The sequence below is a fragment of the Saccostrea cucullata genome, unplaced genomic scaffold (genome assembly GCF_032062105.1).
Source record: "Saccostrea cucullata isolate Sc308-1 unplaced genomic scaffold, CSIRO_AGI_Scuc_v1 ctg319, whole genome shotgun sequence".
In the NCBI taxonomy this organism is placed as follows: Eukaryota; Metazoa; Mollusca; class Bivalvia; order Ostreida; family Ostreidae; genus Saccostrea; species Saccostrea cuccullata.
The window spans coordinates 132,487-150,133 of NW_026920610.1; the positions used below are offsets into that span (position 1 = coordinate 132,487).

General features: G+C 35.0%; 1 protein-coding gene across 1 annotated transcript; it reads right to left on the reverse strand.

Moving 5' to 3' along the window:
* Positions 1-598: 598 nt before the first annotated feature.
* LOC134253403 (stimulated by retinoic acid gene 6 protein-like) lies at positions 599-15,002 on the reverse strand. Its single transcript, XM_062735932.1, has 16 exons — positions 14,918-15,002; positions 11,463-11,568; positions 10,597-10,679; positions 9,959-10,089; positions 6,457-6,577; positions 6,313-6,361; positions 6,007-6,105; positions 5,805-5,896; positions 4,631-4,760; positions 4,028-4,172; positions 3,772-3,914; positions 1,866-1,914; positions 1,623-1,740; positions 1,399-1,530; positions 1,107-1,270; positions 599-921 (listed from the first exon to the last, which is right to left on the reverse strand). The coding sequence occupies exons 2-16, from the start codon at positions 11,565-11,567 to the stop codon at positions 599-601; spliced, it is 1,884 nt and encodes a 627-aa protein (XP_062591916.1). The 5' UTR covers position 11,568; positions 14,918-15,002.
* Positions 15,003-17,647: the final 2,645 nt, after the last annotated feature.

The following is a 17,647-nucleotide window of genomic DNA, read 5'->3' on the forward strand; positions in this document are numbered from 1 at the left end:
ACCAACACATTTTTTTCTGAAATGATACATCATGATGATACATGTAGTCATTCAAATGCTTGGATCACATTGGAAGAAAACAATACAAAAGTAAAAAATGCGTTTTTAAAAGTCTTTTAAAAACAATAACAAAGAACACATACTTTTGATATTCATATCCACCACAAAATAAAAAAAAATTGTAACGATATGAGTGCTTTTTGAATATTATCACACAGTTAAACATATTTAAATTCGTTGACTGTTGAAATCAAATCTTTCTTTGTGATAAATGGAAGGAAATATCCAGAATAGAGTGGGAAAAAAACTAAAAACAAGTAAGAATTCACTTTCTTTCTTTTTTTGTATGTCATATTTTCAATGAGGTTTATTTGACATTCCTGGATATTTTTTTCTTACAGGTAGACTATTCCTAAAACTAATAATGGAATTGCCAAAAAAAAAAAACAAATAAACTAGTAAATAAATATAATATTCAGAGATTCTTATTTCATATCCTAAGTATTAGGCTCAAAACTTACAACTTGGAGCTTTTACATGTTGATCTAAAATTTCAACCTACAAAACTACACAATTACCCAGAATTTTTGGTTTACTCTTAGATCATTGTGGATCCCATCACTGTTTTCTTGGCAGTAAGAGGATGCTCAAAAGAAATGTTTGTTTTAGAAGTTTTGCAAAGAGACTGGTTGGAGATTAGGGTTTTCATCTTTTGCCACCTATTCCTTACTTTACGTGTGTAAACACTGGATAGACCACACATCCTGTTCTCATAATCAAGGTCATCTGAGGAAGTAAGGCTCTGTGCAGATTTAGTAGAGATTATTTTCACAGACTTGATCATCTGGTCACAAAAAACAACAACTACTGGGTGACAGTGGTGAAGTTCTACCTCCAGAAACCCAAGATACGTCATATAACCTTGAACAGAAGAAACAAACTAAGGTAAGGAACACTCAATTAAAATTAATTCATTTGTGGTTTAATCACTTTCAACTCTCTATACTTTACAATAGGATGAAAAGTTAACATATGTTAACTTAGAAATATTTTAATTTGTATGCCACAGATGGATTTCATTCGTATAAAAATGTTGATTCATTCACCTATATCACGATGCTCATATCCGGGAAACAACAAGGATCTATCCATACGCGCTATGTAAAATATTCCTAAACACATGGACACTACGACCCGGTACACACATCTGAATAATCCAATCAGTATATAGTAGAAAAACAGGAAATAGGACAGATTCTGGTATACTCGCCTGAAAAAAGAGTCGAAGTCACCTAAGATTTTTACAGAAATTGCGGATGGTCGAAGAATTCCATGCAAAAAAGCATTAACAGAAAGATGCAGAAGAACAAAATCTAAAATCCATCTGACTAAACTTACCTATTGTCTAAAGCCAACACTTTCTCCCAGTGTTCACCGTTGTCAGAACTGATGTAATGGTTTTGTAAGAAAGCTTTACGACTGATGATTCGAAGTACAAGTCGGAAAATAAACATGAACACCACACCGGGTCTAGAAGCAGTAGGATGATTTGGAAATTTCAACATCTAATAAAAAATCTTACTAAATGTTAAAATTGAAGAAGAAAATAAACTAAAACTTACAATAAAGCCTCCACTGGTGAAAGAAAGAAATTAGGAACCTCTTTCATGATAGGTAATACAACACAATACGCCAAGACAACACAGAGTAAGAAGACCACTGTCTGTGAAATGAAATAACCTAGAGGAAAATAAGAATAAAGTAAAATGTTTAAAGTCAGTCTGAATTCATGAATGCTCTCTGTTAAAATAAGCTGATACATTTGTGTCTACATGAGAATGATAATCATGATAGATTAACCAAACCTCCAAGAAGATGCGATGTTTGGTTTCCTGCATACATTAAACTTTTCGCCTGGAAAAAAAAATGAAATCTTAGAAGTTAAAATTAATGCCACCAAAAATTGTTTCTTTATTTTATTTTTTAAAACCTTGTTAGCCCATTAACAATTACTGATCATTGTGAGGGAACCGTTACCTATTTTTTGCCATTCCTTACAAGTGTCATCAAATGAGAAAATGATTTTGTATTATAGACCTTTGAATTATTCTTCAAATCTTTTATAGAAAAACAACGCTCATACAGCTACACATAAGTATTTCAGAGCATATTCACAAACTCTACTTTCTTACATGAATAATCATCTTATACGTAGTGTCTCAAAAATAATATGCCTGTCATTCCAGTAACTAGCGTGTCACTTTGCTTGATCGAGCGTGATAATCTTTCACATTTTGATAACCACATTACACATCGATTGGATGTTTGATTTTATGAAGGCAATTCTATTTTGCACACAATCCAGCATAACCATATACAATTCTGACCAATCGTATTGAATGATTGTTCACGTGGATGCAGGAACAATAGTCATACGTTAACAGGCAAAGCGTGTTTTAATCATTATAATGATGATATTGACTGCTACATGTATATGTAGTATAATAGTACATAGCCTTACTTATGATTAAAATTTTCTCATACGTATTAACTCCATAACTAAAGACCTAATCACAACAAATATGACACGTGCTATTTTGAGGACAGCTTAGACTGACCACTTGTTACAGCTGCCTAAAAATGCTGCACTGGGAAACACAGTATTCATGATCGGTGTATTGTTGAATACTGTGTTTTATATGCAAAGTAGCCGATCAAACATCCAATCGATATATAATATGATTATCAATTTATGAATTTTTACTATGGTCAATCAAACAAAGTGGCACGTTGATGATTGGATTGATAGTACAGTTTTTTTTAAAGGAAACGTCGTGTCTAGAATAAACTTTTGAACTTTTATTCATTGAATGATCATGAATGAATTTTACCTTATGCTGCCATTTGTTTTTACCTTATTATAAAGTAATAGACACCAAAGTTACTAAAATATTTGTGAACTGACTGCTGGAGGCTGCCATGTTGAGAAATAAAGTTATCTTTAATTGCTCGCTAAATACATGTATTTCCCACAATCCTCACATTTATGACGTATTCTGGGCACATTGGCTCTAAGAGTAAACATTATCATGTCGGAATCAAGTCGTGAAAATGTGCCAATTAAGAGCTTGAGATTTCATTTTGAATCTAAATGTAATAAAGGAAAAATATTTTTCACATTCTAATGTTTCTAGTGTTTCAGAATTCAGAAAAATAAAAGAAGGAATTAATAATAAAAAGCAGTAAACTGGAGATTAAACTTTAATTATAAACTTAGCTGCAAAGGTTGTATATTTTACTTAATTTTAACTCCAACTTCCTAAAATAGTTCAAATGAGTCGAAGAAGGATGCTAATTTTTCTTCTATAATTAAACAATTGCCTGAATTTATTAGTTTATTTCTGATGAAAGGAATTTTATTTCTCTGCAATCATAAACGCATTGACTCTAGCCATCTGACATTTAATCTGCTTCCACTACGTCAACAGCGGTCATGATAAGGTTTTCCCCAAAATCAAAATATAATGTTAACGTTATATATATATATATATATATGAGATAGTTTTATATATAGAAATAAAATGACCAAACGTTCCCTTTAAATAAATATATATATATATACTTTTTTAAGAATAAAAGGGAAGTGTGTAAAAATGTAATAATAAACTTGTTTGAAGGTAAAGGTAAAAAATACGTAATTGTGATCTATTATTACGATCATTTTCAATATAAATAAACAAGCAATTAATGATCTACAAACCACCATATCACCATTGATTGAATACAGTTTTGGGGAATGAAAGATCTGTCTCCTCTCCATATCTGTATGATATGCTGTCTCTGAGAACGATAGATGAGGACCATATTGGCGATGAGATAAACAGCTGATAGGATATTAGCAATGATGAGGGAGACTGAAAATAAAACAATATTAAGTATCAACTGTATTTACTGTAATATGTGTTTTGATTTTATTATAAATAATTGAAAAAAATTGATTTCAAATTTTAAAAGTTTCCTGTAATACCTCTAAAAACTTGAAAGAAAGTTCGGATATACCGAAGAGCTGATCCTCTAATCTTGATACCATAAAAATCAATACCGTCTAAGGAAGAAAGTCTGGCGTACACTTCCCCGAAGGCGTTCGTCAAAACCACAATAAAAATGAAAAACTACCAAAATAATGCATATGATTAAATTTAAAAGTTGTATGCCAATTTTCACTAGTGCATGTAATATCCCCGCTCTAATGTGAATCCCACCAAGCATATTTCATGTTAAAACCAAGAATGTGCATTTTAAGCATCAGCAACGGGAAGTTGGTAAAAAAACTGCGGCGAAAATTCGGTATGGATAGATATATAGGAATTGACATCTTTCCCTTACGGCATGACCAGAAAAGAGTGTGCTAAAATTTCAAGCATCTGCAATGAGTGGTTTCAAAAGAAAACTGCGACGAAAATGTTAGGGACAGCTACGGACAGACAGAGACACGCAAGGGTAAATACAGCATATCCCCTTTCCTTCGGAGCTGGGTATAAATATTCCAAAATAACAACAAATCATAAGTTTGTTAGAAGATAAAAGCACTTTTTGATTACAGATATAATTATAAATTTTGTGTTATTACATAATATAAGACAAGTAGAACTATGGTGTTGATGGCAAGGGTCCTTGTGGTACATCTGTAAAGGCTTTTATGAAGACAGCAAAGCTTAGCTTCAGCCACAACGGCATCTGTGCGCTGAATTATCTTCTCTCTAAAATAACGTTTCAAAATAATAACTAATTTTCTGAGTAATCATTCAGGGGCAGATACAGGATTGCTTTTATGTAAATCTTATATCGTACTAATTTTGATGAACCACACAAATGCACATTTTATATACAGTAAAGAAAACTTTTTCTTGTTGCAAAGCAGCATGGACCTATGAAATGGAAAGAAGCGCTTAGACTCGAAACACTTAAGTTTTAAAAATATATTCTATTTTTGATGATCCATGATGTTATGGCCGTGTTATGTATGAAGGAAATCTAAAGTGTGCGTGTGTTTGTTAGGGGGGGGGGGGTTCTAATTGAAAGAGGAGCTAAACCAACAAAAAAAGGTAAACCCCAATTTTCAAGCCTCCTAGGTTGTGATCCCAATATTTTTTTTCGTATTTTTTCATATAAATACCCGGTATTACCGCATAAAATTTTCTCCTTTTTTCTAGCCCTCAGGGCCAGAATTTAAGAATCAGAACATTATCTTGAGATTTCTTTTTATCCCTTTCTTGTGCCATTTAAGCTGGAGTCTGCTGGGCTTTTTAACAATCATGAATTAACACAATGAAAGGAAGCTTTTACAATGGGCTTTTTCTAGTCAAATCGTGTCTTTATCCTAATTATTTTCCTTTGTAATATATCATTCTCATTTATAAATTGTAATTTTATTCTTAAAATTTCAAGGATGCTTCTACCAATAGTTCTTTAGATTTTGAAAACATTTAAAGTTAACAAATGATTGACATACGAGAATATATCACTTTTTTAGGAAAGCTCACTTGACTCTCTGGTTCACGTTAATCAAGCATTAAAAGTATGTAACTAGTGGGTAATTAAAGAAAAGCTATATATTCAATTCTTTTAACCTGCATTTTAAAACGGGGTCTTTCAATGTACATGTACGTTACATGGTAGAAAAGTCCCTCAGAAACGTGCAATACCCTAAAACGTTCGTGTAATCTATTGTAATGAAATATTTGGATCCGTTCAGACGTATAATCTACAATGTTTTAACAATAAAGGAAAATATGTAAAACTACTTCATGTTCATTTCTTCAGCACTGTTCTTGGGTTTCTGAAGTAGATCTTTGACATGCATCAACTGGTCAATCTTCACTAGAGGTTCCTTCAACTAAAATATACAATCGTAAAAAACATGATAATTGTTTTAAAATAATCTGACTTTGAATGCAACGTTTTAAAAATGTATCATGTCTATAGAATACTGTTTGATTTACTTACATTGGTAGATTTCTTACACAGTGCAGTTACAATTCGGTAAATGAAGAGCACCAGCAAGTAAACTTCAGAAACTAAAACGATGGCATAGACAGCCCATTCCTGTAATTTGAATATAGGTATTGTAAAAATCTACTATAGATTACTACAGCTAGCATTAGATAAGTTTTATACAAATATACTTCAAAATATCACGATGCCTATATCTTGAATATAGGTATTGTAAAAATCTACTATAGATTACTACAGCTAGCATTAGATAAGTTTTATACAAATATACTTCAAAATATCACGATGCCTATATCTTACCCAGTCAGTCTCATAGCAGAGGTAATTGTAAGTCAAAACAACCAAGAACCTGTCGAAATAGAGACACCCATTGTATAACCATACAGTCAAATCGAGTAAATATCGTACCAAACGAGTTAGCAATTTTATTTCTTTAATACTCACAAGACCAAGGTATAGAGAAACCCAATGATTGATCCAACCAGGCGAGACGATGAATTCAAGCAAGCAAATATAGGATAATATACCATGGACATCAAAAAGCAAACAAGGAAAAGTGTAGGTGCTTAAAAAAATAGCTAAACATATTTCTGATTTTAATTGAATGCGATTATTAATACAATTACGAGGGCCGTTCAAAAATTACGCGGACTGTGCTATTACATGTATTTACTTTTACAGACGTCATATAGTTATGAAATTTCACAGAAATATGTATCTTAAAGATTCCAATAAATTTTGTGCAAATTTTCTGTATTTTAAAAAAATTCTACGAAAATAATCGGTATGTTAATATCGCTGATAAAGAGGTACGGAGCACGACAAAAAAAATTGAAGCAAAAGCATGCGGAATCCAAAATTTAACTCATTAATTTTCTATAATTTGCGATATTTTTCGACAATTTTCTCAAATGTAATTGTTCTATTATTATGTATTTAGATTTCTGACGTGATATTTGAAGTGCTAACAGAAATATAGTGATTTTTAGCCGGGCTTATTGCTCAAAGAGCAATTGCCGGCTTATGCCATCCTGTTCAAGGCAGGAAGTCCACCCCATAGTCGCCATTTTAAAGTTACGAGTAAATATATAGTTCTTACTCTCAACCTGGGACCGCTTTTGAGATAATACAAACGCTAAATAAAGCAACAAAATTAAAACGAAGTTTTATCTATATAAAACATTAGTAGTAATGACCTTGTAAACTTCAGTCCTAAGTCAAAGAACATATAGTTCATTACCGTAAGGATTTTTGATAATAAGTATTATCGTAGTTCACTACACATACGAGGTAAAGCAGGAGAGGGAACCAGACTGGTCTGTTTGTTTACATTCAGTTTACGAGTACGCGAGGTTATCTACGGGAGCAATTAGGACCACTCGTAGAGTTACGATCATCTTTAATCGTAACTCGCAAGTCGTAACTCTTAGTGAAACGCACTTACGTGCTACGTTCACGTTTACTTCTACGTTTACGAGCTACGACCTGTTAGTGAAACGGTCGCCAGATTAATTCTGATTCTGACAAAACTGGATCGTTGTATTAGGATCGAAAACTAACTGTCAGTGTCTTATCATTTATATTGATAGTTTTTAAATAATTTTTTCCATCAGAATATAAACCTATAATTCATGTAAGAAATTCATTCTACTCTGTAAATGAGCCCGACTCTCTGTACTTCTGAGTACTAGTACTTTGATTCTCCAATGCGATTCCCGTGAAAACGACTGTGAAAATGACGTCTCCTGATTTGACGGCGCACCACACTTTTGTTAAATTATGTGTAATGCTCGGGATATCGCCAACATAGATCTAAAATATGCATAAAAACATGTGGTAAACTAGGGTATACCTGACACTCGTCCACAAATAGCAAACTGAAATTTTAGACCGTTAGTCCTCTGTAAAAAGGCTATACGGGAGGACGGGAAGAAGATTATCGACGAAAACTTTATCCGGACTGTAAAGAACGTGATTGAGCATCACCAATATCACACTATATCTCATAACAACCTGCAGTTTTTGGTTTTAAAACAGAAAAAGAATATTGTTTACTTCTTTTATAGATTGTAAGCTTGACAATTAAGAAATGGCGTTTGGATGTTGAGTAGATAAGGCAACTCAAACTGTACAGGTACTCTTGGGAAAATGTTGAGAAAATGAAAGCTCAATCACATATATCTTTTTATAATGCCTGTGATTTTGCTGCTCCGTAACTTAATGATATGTCCTGATAAATCACTCATAATTGATACCAATTTACAACATTTCGATATGAAATTTTGAAGACCATATGTAGTAAAGATTCTTTTATATTATGTGTGACATTTTGTCCGATTATATCGTCAAATATTTTTTCTGTGCAACAAGTCCGCGTAATTTTTGAACGGCCCTCGTAGTTAGTTTATATTTAATCTCTGTTGAGATTCTGCTGGGCTAGATATTTGGACTGACGCTCGCATAATCTCTGGACAGCCATTAATATTTCATGTCTGGAAATCAAGTCCCAACTTCGGCCGACTATAGCAAGAATAATTCACCTAAGCCACACAGCTGCTCGCTTCATTTAAGTCATTTGGTTGTTTATTTGACTCTCTGTCACTTTTATTTCTACATCGCTTACCTTTTAGGCATGTAAATCCTAACATAAAAATATTCACTGAAATTTCAGTTTTGAAATATGGCTCCTGTAATGAAATTGTTTACCTCCTCAAATAAGAGAGTTCTTATAGTCTGTTTTTACCCTTGGTGAATCTGAACCAATGTCTTCTGTGGCTATTGGACATCAATTAGGGTAAGTCAAATAAACAACCAATTGACTTAAATGAAGCGAGCAGCTGTGTGGCTTAGGTGAATTATTCTTGCTAAAGTCGGCCGAAGTTGGGACTTGATTTCCAGACATGAAATATTAATGGCTGGCCAGAGATTATGCGGGCGTCAGTCCAAATATCTAGCCCAGCAGAATCTCAACAGAGATTAGTTTATATTGTAATGTATATTTTTGTGTTGCATTTTTCATTTCAAGTTTTCAAACAGATTAATACTTGAAAACCACAGGGTATCTTGTACTTATATCATGTACTTAGCCCAACCAAATTTGCCTTTTCACTATTTATAATAATATTTTAACACATGATAAAAACAGGATATGTATGTGACACGCTGATGCCCCCAATCAGGTTAACTTTTTTTGATAATGTAAGTCAAACTGCAAGACTGCGGTCTTGAGCTACGAAAATGTTTGTATCCAAAAAGAGGACTTGTCACAGAAAATATACTAGTGAAATAGCAACCATTCAAAAGATCTTGTGAAGGTTTAATTTTTCCAAAAAGTTTTCACTCTAATGTCTAAGCCATGAGTTATAAAAATTTTATATTGTTCTTATGAAAATAGACTTTGTCACGAGGAAGACTTAATCAACAACCATTCAAAAGTTATGTTAAGGTAATGTTTTATTCCTACAGGTGAGTTCAAGATGAATTAAAAAACCACAATTTAGTAACTAATAATTTGCTTTTTATAAAGGAATACACCTGTGGAATATAAAAAATACTTGCTACAACATTCAAAACTTATTATCAAGGAATAACATTATGAAAACTACGTCAAATTTCAAAGTCAGGGTCAAATGTCAAAATTGTTTATACTAAAGCGTATTAAATCCCGCAAACTCTTCAGAAGTTTAAGTCAATTAAAGATAAGGTAGTAAGCTGATAACCCAAAGTCTTGTCTCAAGGAATACAGTTTCAAATTATTAATGCCCTAGCTTTAACCAAACAATAGGTACGGGCAAGGTTTAAATTTTTGCAGACAGACGGACAGAAAGAGCAAAACCTATATGTAACCGAATCGTCGATAACGGGGGCATAAAATTAATCAGTCAAACATAAAAAAATATTTCTGTTGAGGAACCGACGCGAATATTGCTGAAACGATGATACATACCTATCAGCCATCTCGAAATATTGTAGAATCTAGATCCATTCAAAATGAAAAAAACGATATGTTCAAGGGTGCATCCAAAAGCTGCAGTATTGGCGATGGAATTGGCGGTGCCATCAAGGAAATTAATGGGGCTGAATAAAGAAAGAAAAAGAGGCCATAGGCCACAACACTCTTCTTAGTCATTCAAGCTTTGCTATTCTGCATTTAATCCCCCATCGCAAATATTTGTATTTCCGTGTTTTATCGATTCCCTTTTGTGGCCACAATCCTATTACCACGGGCTATGATTTGAACGAAAATGATATTTGTCTATATATTCCCAATTTATGACGGGTAGACGGGCAGACAGACAGGTAGACAGACGAGCTTCGGACGTAGGACAACGGGTGATTAAAAAAAAACACTTGAATATTTCAGCTCTGTTAAGCTTAAATGAAAAATTTATGATAGAAAATTCCTTTTATGTCATTTACAAGTATTTTAATATCTGCTGAAATGTCGATTTAAACAAACATATTAAAATCATTTTTATTATTCCATAAATATTTAATCAACAAGGCATTGATCACTAAATAAAGATAAACATGTATTATCAATTAGGTCCGATTTCATAATTCTAAGAACAATAATTAACTTACAGTGGAAGTCCTGGTCTACCATGGCAAACCTCTGCTTTACATCGTCTTTTTTCGACAAAAGTTATAATAATTGTGGCCACGATCTGTTCGAAAAAAGTGTAACAACATTTTAGAAAGGATGGATTGTTTAAACTACAACAACAGAATTTTCACCAGCAAAAATTCAAATACTTCGTCAAAAGGAAAATGATTTCTTTAATAAACAAGTTGTGTTTGTGAAACACTGATGCCCCTGTATGGCAGCTTATGGCAAAGGTTGAAGTTTTTTCTAATGCAAGTCAAACTTCAAAATTGTTGGTATTCAGGGGGTCTTGTCACAAGGCATACATCTATGAAATATGAACGCCCTGGTGCTAAATGTTCAAAAGTTTTATTTAAAATGTTTTTTTTTGGTGACATGTCCTTTCTCGAGGTTTTATTGATTTGACACAATTTTCTGCAAACGTGAGTAAACTTCCGAGGTCATAAAGAGATTAATACTCAAAGAAAGTTCTTGTCACAAGAAATACAAGTGCATGCTCCAATCAAAAGTTATATGGGCAAGGTTTAGACAAACAGAAACTTGACAGGCGGACAGGGCAAAAATATTTACTCCAGAATATTTGTTTACGGGGGCATAACCAATTATCAGTCTTATTAGTGTTGGGTAGTGATACAATGAGAAGAAATGTTCTTTTTGGTTAGTTTTACTTTTCATCGTTTTCACTTTTCAGAATTGGTGTCCAACACCAAATTGCAAAGAAAAACAAAGTTTGAATATGATTACTTGTTTAATTGCCCATTATTTAATTTTTTTGCGATTAATACTAACTGTGTAGTTTGCAGTCATGATGCACATTAAATAATTTGAAGATATGAATATTTACCGCACATAAAGCCATTCCTTGGTAATTGTAGAGCGCTAATGTGAGTTCCAAACACCTTTGGTTCGTTTGAGTTGTAGTGTTTTCCTGAGACGTCGTGTTCTCCATGCTGTAAAAGATTTTTCAGAGAAACATTTGCAATTTAGTCATCCGAAATGGAAGGTGTAATCTTTTTTAATGTATATAATTAATTACTTAATAATTGAAACGATTAGTCATTGGTCGTGTGATGATGATATTTAATGGTTAAATGTTCAGCTTCACATACATTGCAGGGTTTGTTTCGCTAATAGAATTGCCCGATAGAATATTTTTTTCTTCTGCTTAATCTGGTTCACAATAATGAATAATTTCCAGCTTAATAACGAAGTCGTCGACTTGGTCTAATTATGATTTCCTATCCCGGGTGAATAATAAAAATTAAGCCATATCTACTATTTTACAGGGTTCAAGAAAACAACGGGAACGATTTCTATTTTTCTGAATTTCTATATGGCAGTGACATAGCATGGTTTTTGAAAGGGACGACCGGAGAAAAAAAAATTAAATTACCTGCATGAAAAGAAAGAACAAAATCTTGAGAAGCAAAAGGATAAAATAAAAATTGTCCAAGCTAGAAAATCATACCTCATAGGGGGTGGAGGTGAAGGGGGGTAATTAGACTTCTACATTCAGTATCAAATTTATTCACACGGTTCACCATTAACACACGCTTTTTTTGCCTCACTGACTAAATTTCAACAAAAAGCGGGGGGGGGGGGGGGGGGGGGGGGGGACGAACTATCAGTAAACACTTTCTATACTAGAAGCCAAATTTTTTCCAATGCCAACTTCTTTCAGTACCATTTTTTAAATACCACATTTCCCTCAACATAAAAAGTTGGGGGACCAACCAACCTTTCAATGAGCGTTTCTTTTAGTATAAGTAAGGTTGGGAAAAAATGGGGGGGGGGGAGGCTCGCCACCCCACCCCACCCCTACATTAAATTAGCCACCCCAATTTCAATTTGCTTCCGACGCTTATGTTTACTACGGAAAATGTTCACTGAAAAAAATAACCAAATGGAAAACAACAAGCTCAGAGGGAGCAATTTTAAGGGAAGGGGACGGAGTACAACCTATTTTTCAGTTGGAAAATGCCTTCATTCTCAGAGGGCGTTTTACGTTCCGCTCCAACAACGAAGCTTGCGTAGTACGCCCTCTGGTGAGAGATTGGAATCCCTTCACAATCAAGCAAGCCAAAAAAAAAATAAGGTCATCGTCCTTTTTTTTTATTGAATGGGCACAACTTGACCTAAAAAGTAGCTGCGTTTTCTTTTGTATTCCATATATAGACAAATTATGCGGGGGTGGGTTGGTGGGAGGGGGTCTGTATAGTTATCAAGGAAATACCTGAGTGCATATAGGCCAAAATGATGCATCATATTGTTACGTGTTTTCTAAAGCATAAAGGGCGATTGGTGTAATATGATGTACATGTAAAAGTTATTCTTTCAAGAAGTAAGTCAAACTCATTTAAATCCCCTCTTCCCCTTTGTTGTCCCACCCTATCCCCGCGGGCTATTATTTCAAGAATTTAGAATCTATGCTTTCCAGGATTCTTCCACTAAGTTTAGTCTTTTCTGGCGCAGTGATTGTTGAGAATTTAAGAAGATTTTTCCTATATATTTCAATGTAAAGTTTTGATTCGCTATTGTTCCCCACCCTGCCTCCTGGGTACGTCATGATTTCAACAATTTTTCTTGTTTTAGCCTCATCTTAACCCCCCCCCCAGGCCATGATTTGAACAATTTAGAATCTACCCTTCCCAAGGATGCTTCCAATGCATGAAGTTTCATCTTTTCTGACCCAGTGGTTCTTGAGAAGATTTATTTAGAATCTACACTGCCAAACACCTCCGCAAGCCAAGGGTTTTCGATCCGTAATCTTCTCTACATTTCGGATCGAAAACCCTTGGCTTGCAAAGATGTGCCCCAGGATGCTTGATAAGTTAATCTTCTGACCAAGTGGTTCTTTAGAAAGTTATTTAATGACACCATCCTACTTTTACATCTTCTTATTTATCTCCACTTTGAAATCGGTTTGGCCCTTTATTTAAAAATTTAGATTTTCTTTCACCTGGAGCGATGCTTAGTACCAATTTAGGTTAAAATTGGCCAAGTGATTTTTTAAGAAGAAATTACTATTGAAAATGTCAATTGCAAAGTTTACAAACGTACGACGGACAGACAGCTTGAGACAAGGATGGACGCTGGACACCATCCTCTCAATGTCAAGGTTTTGTAATTTCAAAACTCCACACATTATGAGATCTGAATAGCTCACACGAGCTACTTCTGGTGAGCTAAAACAATATGCACGTCTTCTTACTTGTAAAATTTACAACCCTTTTTATATACTTATCTCTCGTCATTTCCGAATTCAATTTGAAACGTCTATGCCAATCTCCATGCAGGTCAAGATTTTTGACATAACGCATAAAACGTGATATTTGCAGGATTGTTTCAAATTCAATTAATAATTCAGGATTAGGCTAGTTAAGCAAATATCTATCTCAAAACTCAGGCATAAGCAAAGAAATTGAATTATAATGAATTAAAATGCCCGCAGTCTCACTGATAATAGTAATACTGATATAGCAATACTGATAAATTTAAATAATAACGTACAGACTAAAAGTACAAAGAAGCCCCCCCCCCCCCCCCCCCCCCCGACTCTTCCTCATATAACTCCATTTGCACATAACCTCGCAGGTTTGAATGGAGCGTAGCGGAGTCAGCCGAGGATTGCCGGTTGATACTCTGTCCATTCCCCGGAACTCTCGTAACAAGGGTACGTCGTCCAAAGTGAGGCATCATCGCAACCCACGGCCAAAATGCACGACCCTTTCCCACCAGAGCTTTATAAACGGGCGGCGAAATATGAATTAAGACGATAAAGGGAAGGTGGCTCATCAGCTCATTCCAGAGCTTGGATTTATGGCCAATCTTTCACAATAGGGCGTTTTACGCTCCGCTTTAACAATGGAGCTTGCGGAGCGCGCCATCTGTTAAGAGATTGAGTATATGGCTAGAGATAGATGGGAATTTAAAGTATGGCTTTATCGTCATACAACCCTCTTTCTGGGAAAGTCTTACTATGGGGGAAGAATCTACATTGCCACGACGGCCACCGGGTGTACATGTATGTTATGTGTAGCATAACTCATCCCTATAACCGATGTTTAAATGTTTGCATTGTCAGAATAAAAGATTTTGCAAAAAGATAACGTTTATAAGTGTATTTTAAACATCCGCTTTGTCCCTGAACAATAGTGTCGGTGGGACGGTTAGATTTCAATTAAAGTCGGCGCACTTTTTGGATAAATTGAATTATATTGATTCCAAACAATCCATTTTCTTTCTCCAAAATAAAAAAAAAGACCCAACAGGGCATTATTTCAACAAAAAAAAACTTACCTTGCATTCGAGTTCCAGTTTTTCAAAGAGCACGTGTAGTTTTCAGAAAACTAGCTCCTCGTTGTCGCATGTTCTAAAACCTGGCCGGACTCAAAGCCTTGTCCTTACGAATTGCAATTAAAAAAACACGAAACTGAGAATATTCCAAACATTGTTTTGTTTAAAATATTCTATATTTTATTGTAAGTACGTTTAAATAAATTATGTAAATCAAGACAATACATTCTGACCGAGTATGATTGTTTTTGTTTCCTAAACTGTTTATAAGAATTACTATCATTCCAATAACAGCGTGTCAATTTGCTTGATCGACCGTGGTAAAAATTTTACAAATTGATTACCATATCATTCATCGATTGGATGTTTGATTTGAATGAAATCAATCTACTTTGCATAAAAAAACAGAATCCAACAATACCCCGATAACACTGACCAATCGTATTGAATGATTGTTTTCCATATACAGTTTTGACTGACCATGTGTTGCCGATGACTACAAATGTCGCGCTGGAAAACAATCATTCAATACGATTGGTCAGTGTTATCGGGGTATTGTTGGATTGATAGTACTTGTACATAGGCGTAGTCATAGGGGGGGGGGGGGGGCCGCGGCGGCACTAGCCCCCCCCCACTTTCAGATCTGAGGGGGCAAGAGTATGTCTGTGCCCCCCCCCCCCACTTTTTTAATGAAGAGCAAAATCAGAGCTATTTTTCCCCAACATAACCTTTACTATAGGAAATATTCATTGAATGGATCCCCCCCCCCCCCACTTTTTGACCCCTTGTATAGTTATATCGAAGAATTGTGGAAAAAAATTTGATTTGAAAGTAAGTTGCCTTTGAAAAAGTTGGCCATTACTCCCCCCCCCCCCCCCCCCCCCCCCCCGAAATAGGATTTTCGAGTTTGGGGAATTTTTTTTTTTTTTGCTTGTCAAAGAATTTCTGGAGTTGAGCCCCCCCCCAATTTTAAGTGTTTTTTTTTTGCTTGTAAAAGAATTTCTGGAGTTGAGCCCCCCCCCCCCCCCCCCCCCCCCCCCCCACTATCAAGTTTGTGACTACGCCTCTGATTGTACACAGACGTTTTTCTTAAACGTAAGCCGATGTCAGATATAGCCAATCAAGATTTTAAGCTTTGCCAAATACTAAACCGAAAGCAAGATAAATGTTATATTATGCTTATCGATTTAGAAAGAACAGGCCCAAATGGTTTTTGGAAACTATGTTTGATAATATCGCCCCTGCTAATTATAAGTTAAGTTCAAGAAATATGGTTGAAGCTTACCCATTTAAAGATATATGGTAGAAACAGTTTTAAAATAAAATTGTTAGCAGAAAATTACTATGGTCTGTTTTCTTTAAGAAACATATTCTACGAAAAATGTGTTTCAAGACCTTTCTGAATGATTTTTACGAATTCAAACAGAAAGGGGTGGATAGGGGTTAAAAATCACAGTCTACTTTATCTTTTCTTTTGTGAGTATATATATACATTAAAATGGTATTCAAAAAATCAATTTCACTGTGTTAGCTAAGTAGAAAAAAACACAGCAAATGTAAATACATGTATTAGGCCCCTACCTCCCCTCGCTTCCAATCGCTTCCGTTACTACATATCTATTGGAGTTCAATCGAACACGTGCTTATTTGGTATTCATGTAGACTGTCTATTTTATTGGCTACGATTCATTCATAACGTGACGTCACAACAAGCATAGGCGTTGGAACCGGGGGGGGGGGCTAGGGGGGGGGGCACTTTTTTTCCAAATATATACTTAGTATAGACATTGAATATTGCTTCGTAGGTTTAGCCCCCCCCCCCCCCCCCCCACTTTCCACAGACACGTCGTAGTATAGGTTAAAAAAGGGTAAAAATGGATAAAGTAGTGGCGTATGGAAAAAAAAATTTGATACTGAAGTTCAAACCTAACCTACCCCCCCCCCCTCCGAAATAGGATTTTCGTGTTTGGGAAATGGACATCCCCCCCCTTTTTTTTTTGCTTGTCAGGTTTTTTTGAAGGTATAAATTTTTTTAGACACTTAGCCCCCCCCCCTTTTCAATTTGCTTCCGACGCCAATGACAAGGCTATGTACAGCGACGTTAGTAAAAGTATAACGTTAGGGCAGCGAGAAATTCAAATATTGAGTATATTGTTGGTGCTTCCAAGCATGTAAAATATAAATAAAAGGGGTATTTTAAAGTTTTGTGTGAATTCTTGATGTGTGAATCACACAGAAATGCACGTAGGCATATTTTTCATGAAGCGATTGCGCGCTACATGAAATATGCCCACGTGACAAGTCTGTGTAATTTACACACCAATAACTCACAGAAAACTTGAAAACATTCCTTAAATGGTTACAGCAATGTTTACATAATGTTAGATGGCGACCCGGGAAAATTTGAACAAACTTAAAAAAAAATTCGTTACAGCGGTTAGCAGAAGAGCTGGGAGTGGTTTTTGAAAAAAAAAGACAAAAGAAGAAATAATCAACAGAACTCCATCTTAAACTTTAACTTTCCTACCAATTTCGATGGTAAAGACCTTTAGATATTCCCTATGTTAATAACCGAGGCACAGTATGTACCGTTAGACGCGGGCGCGATACCCAATCTGCCAATCTAGGCGGTCGTCCATTAGTGGTCGATCGCCAGGTACAAGGGTACAAGGCCGTGCAGTCCACAACTTCCGTGGCCTAGACGGTAAAACATTTTGAGGCAGGAGATGTGAG

Excerpts from the sequence above, each read along its gene's own strand:
- LOC134253403 (XM_062735932.1), bottom strand. The coding sequence starts at position 11,567 with ATGGAGAACACGACGTCTCAGGAAAACACTACAACTCAAACGAACCAA. Across the intron at positions 5,897-6,006 it reads TGTGTAAGAAATCTACCAAT|TTGAAGGAACCTCTAGTGAA; the intron begins GTAAGTAAATCA and ends TGTATATTTTAG. Across the intron at positions 4,761-5,804 it reads GCTGAAGAAATGAACATGAA|AGAGAAGATAATTCAGCGCA; the intron begins GTAGTTTTACAT and ends ACGTTATTTTAG.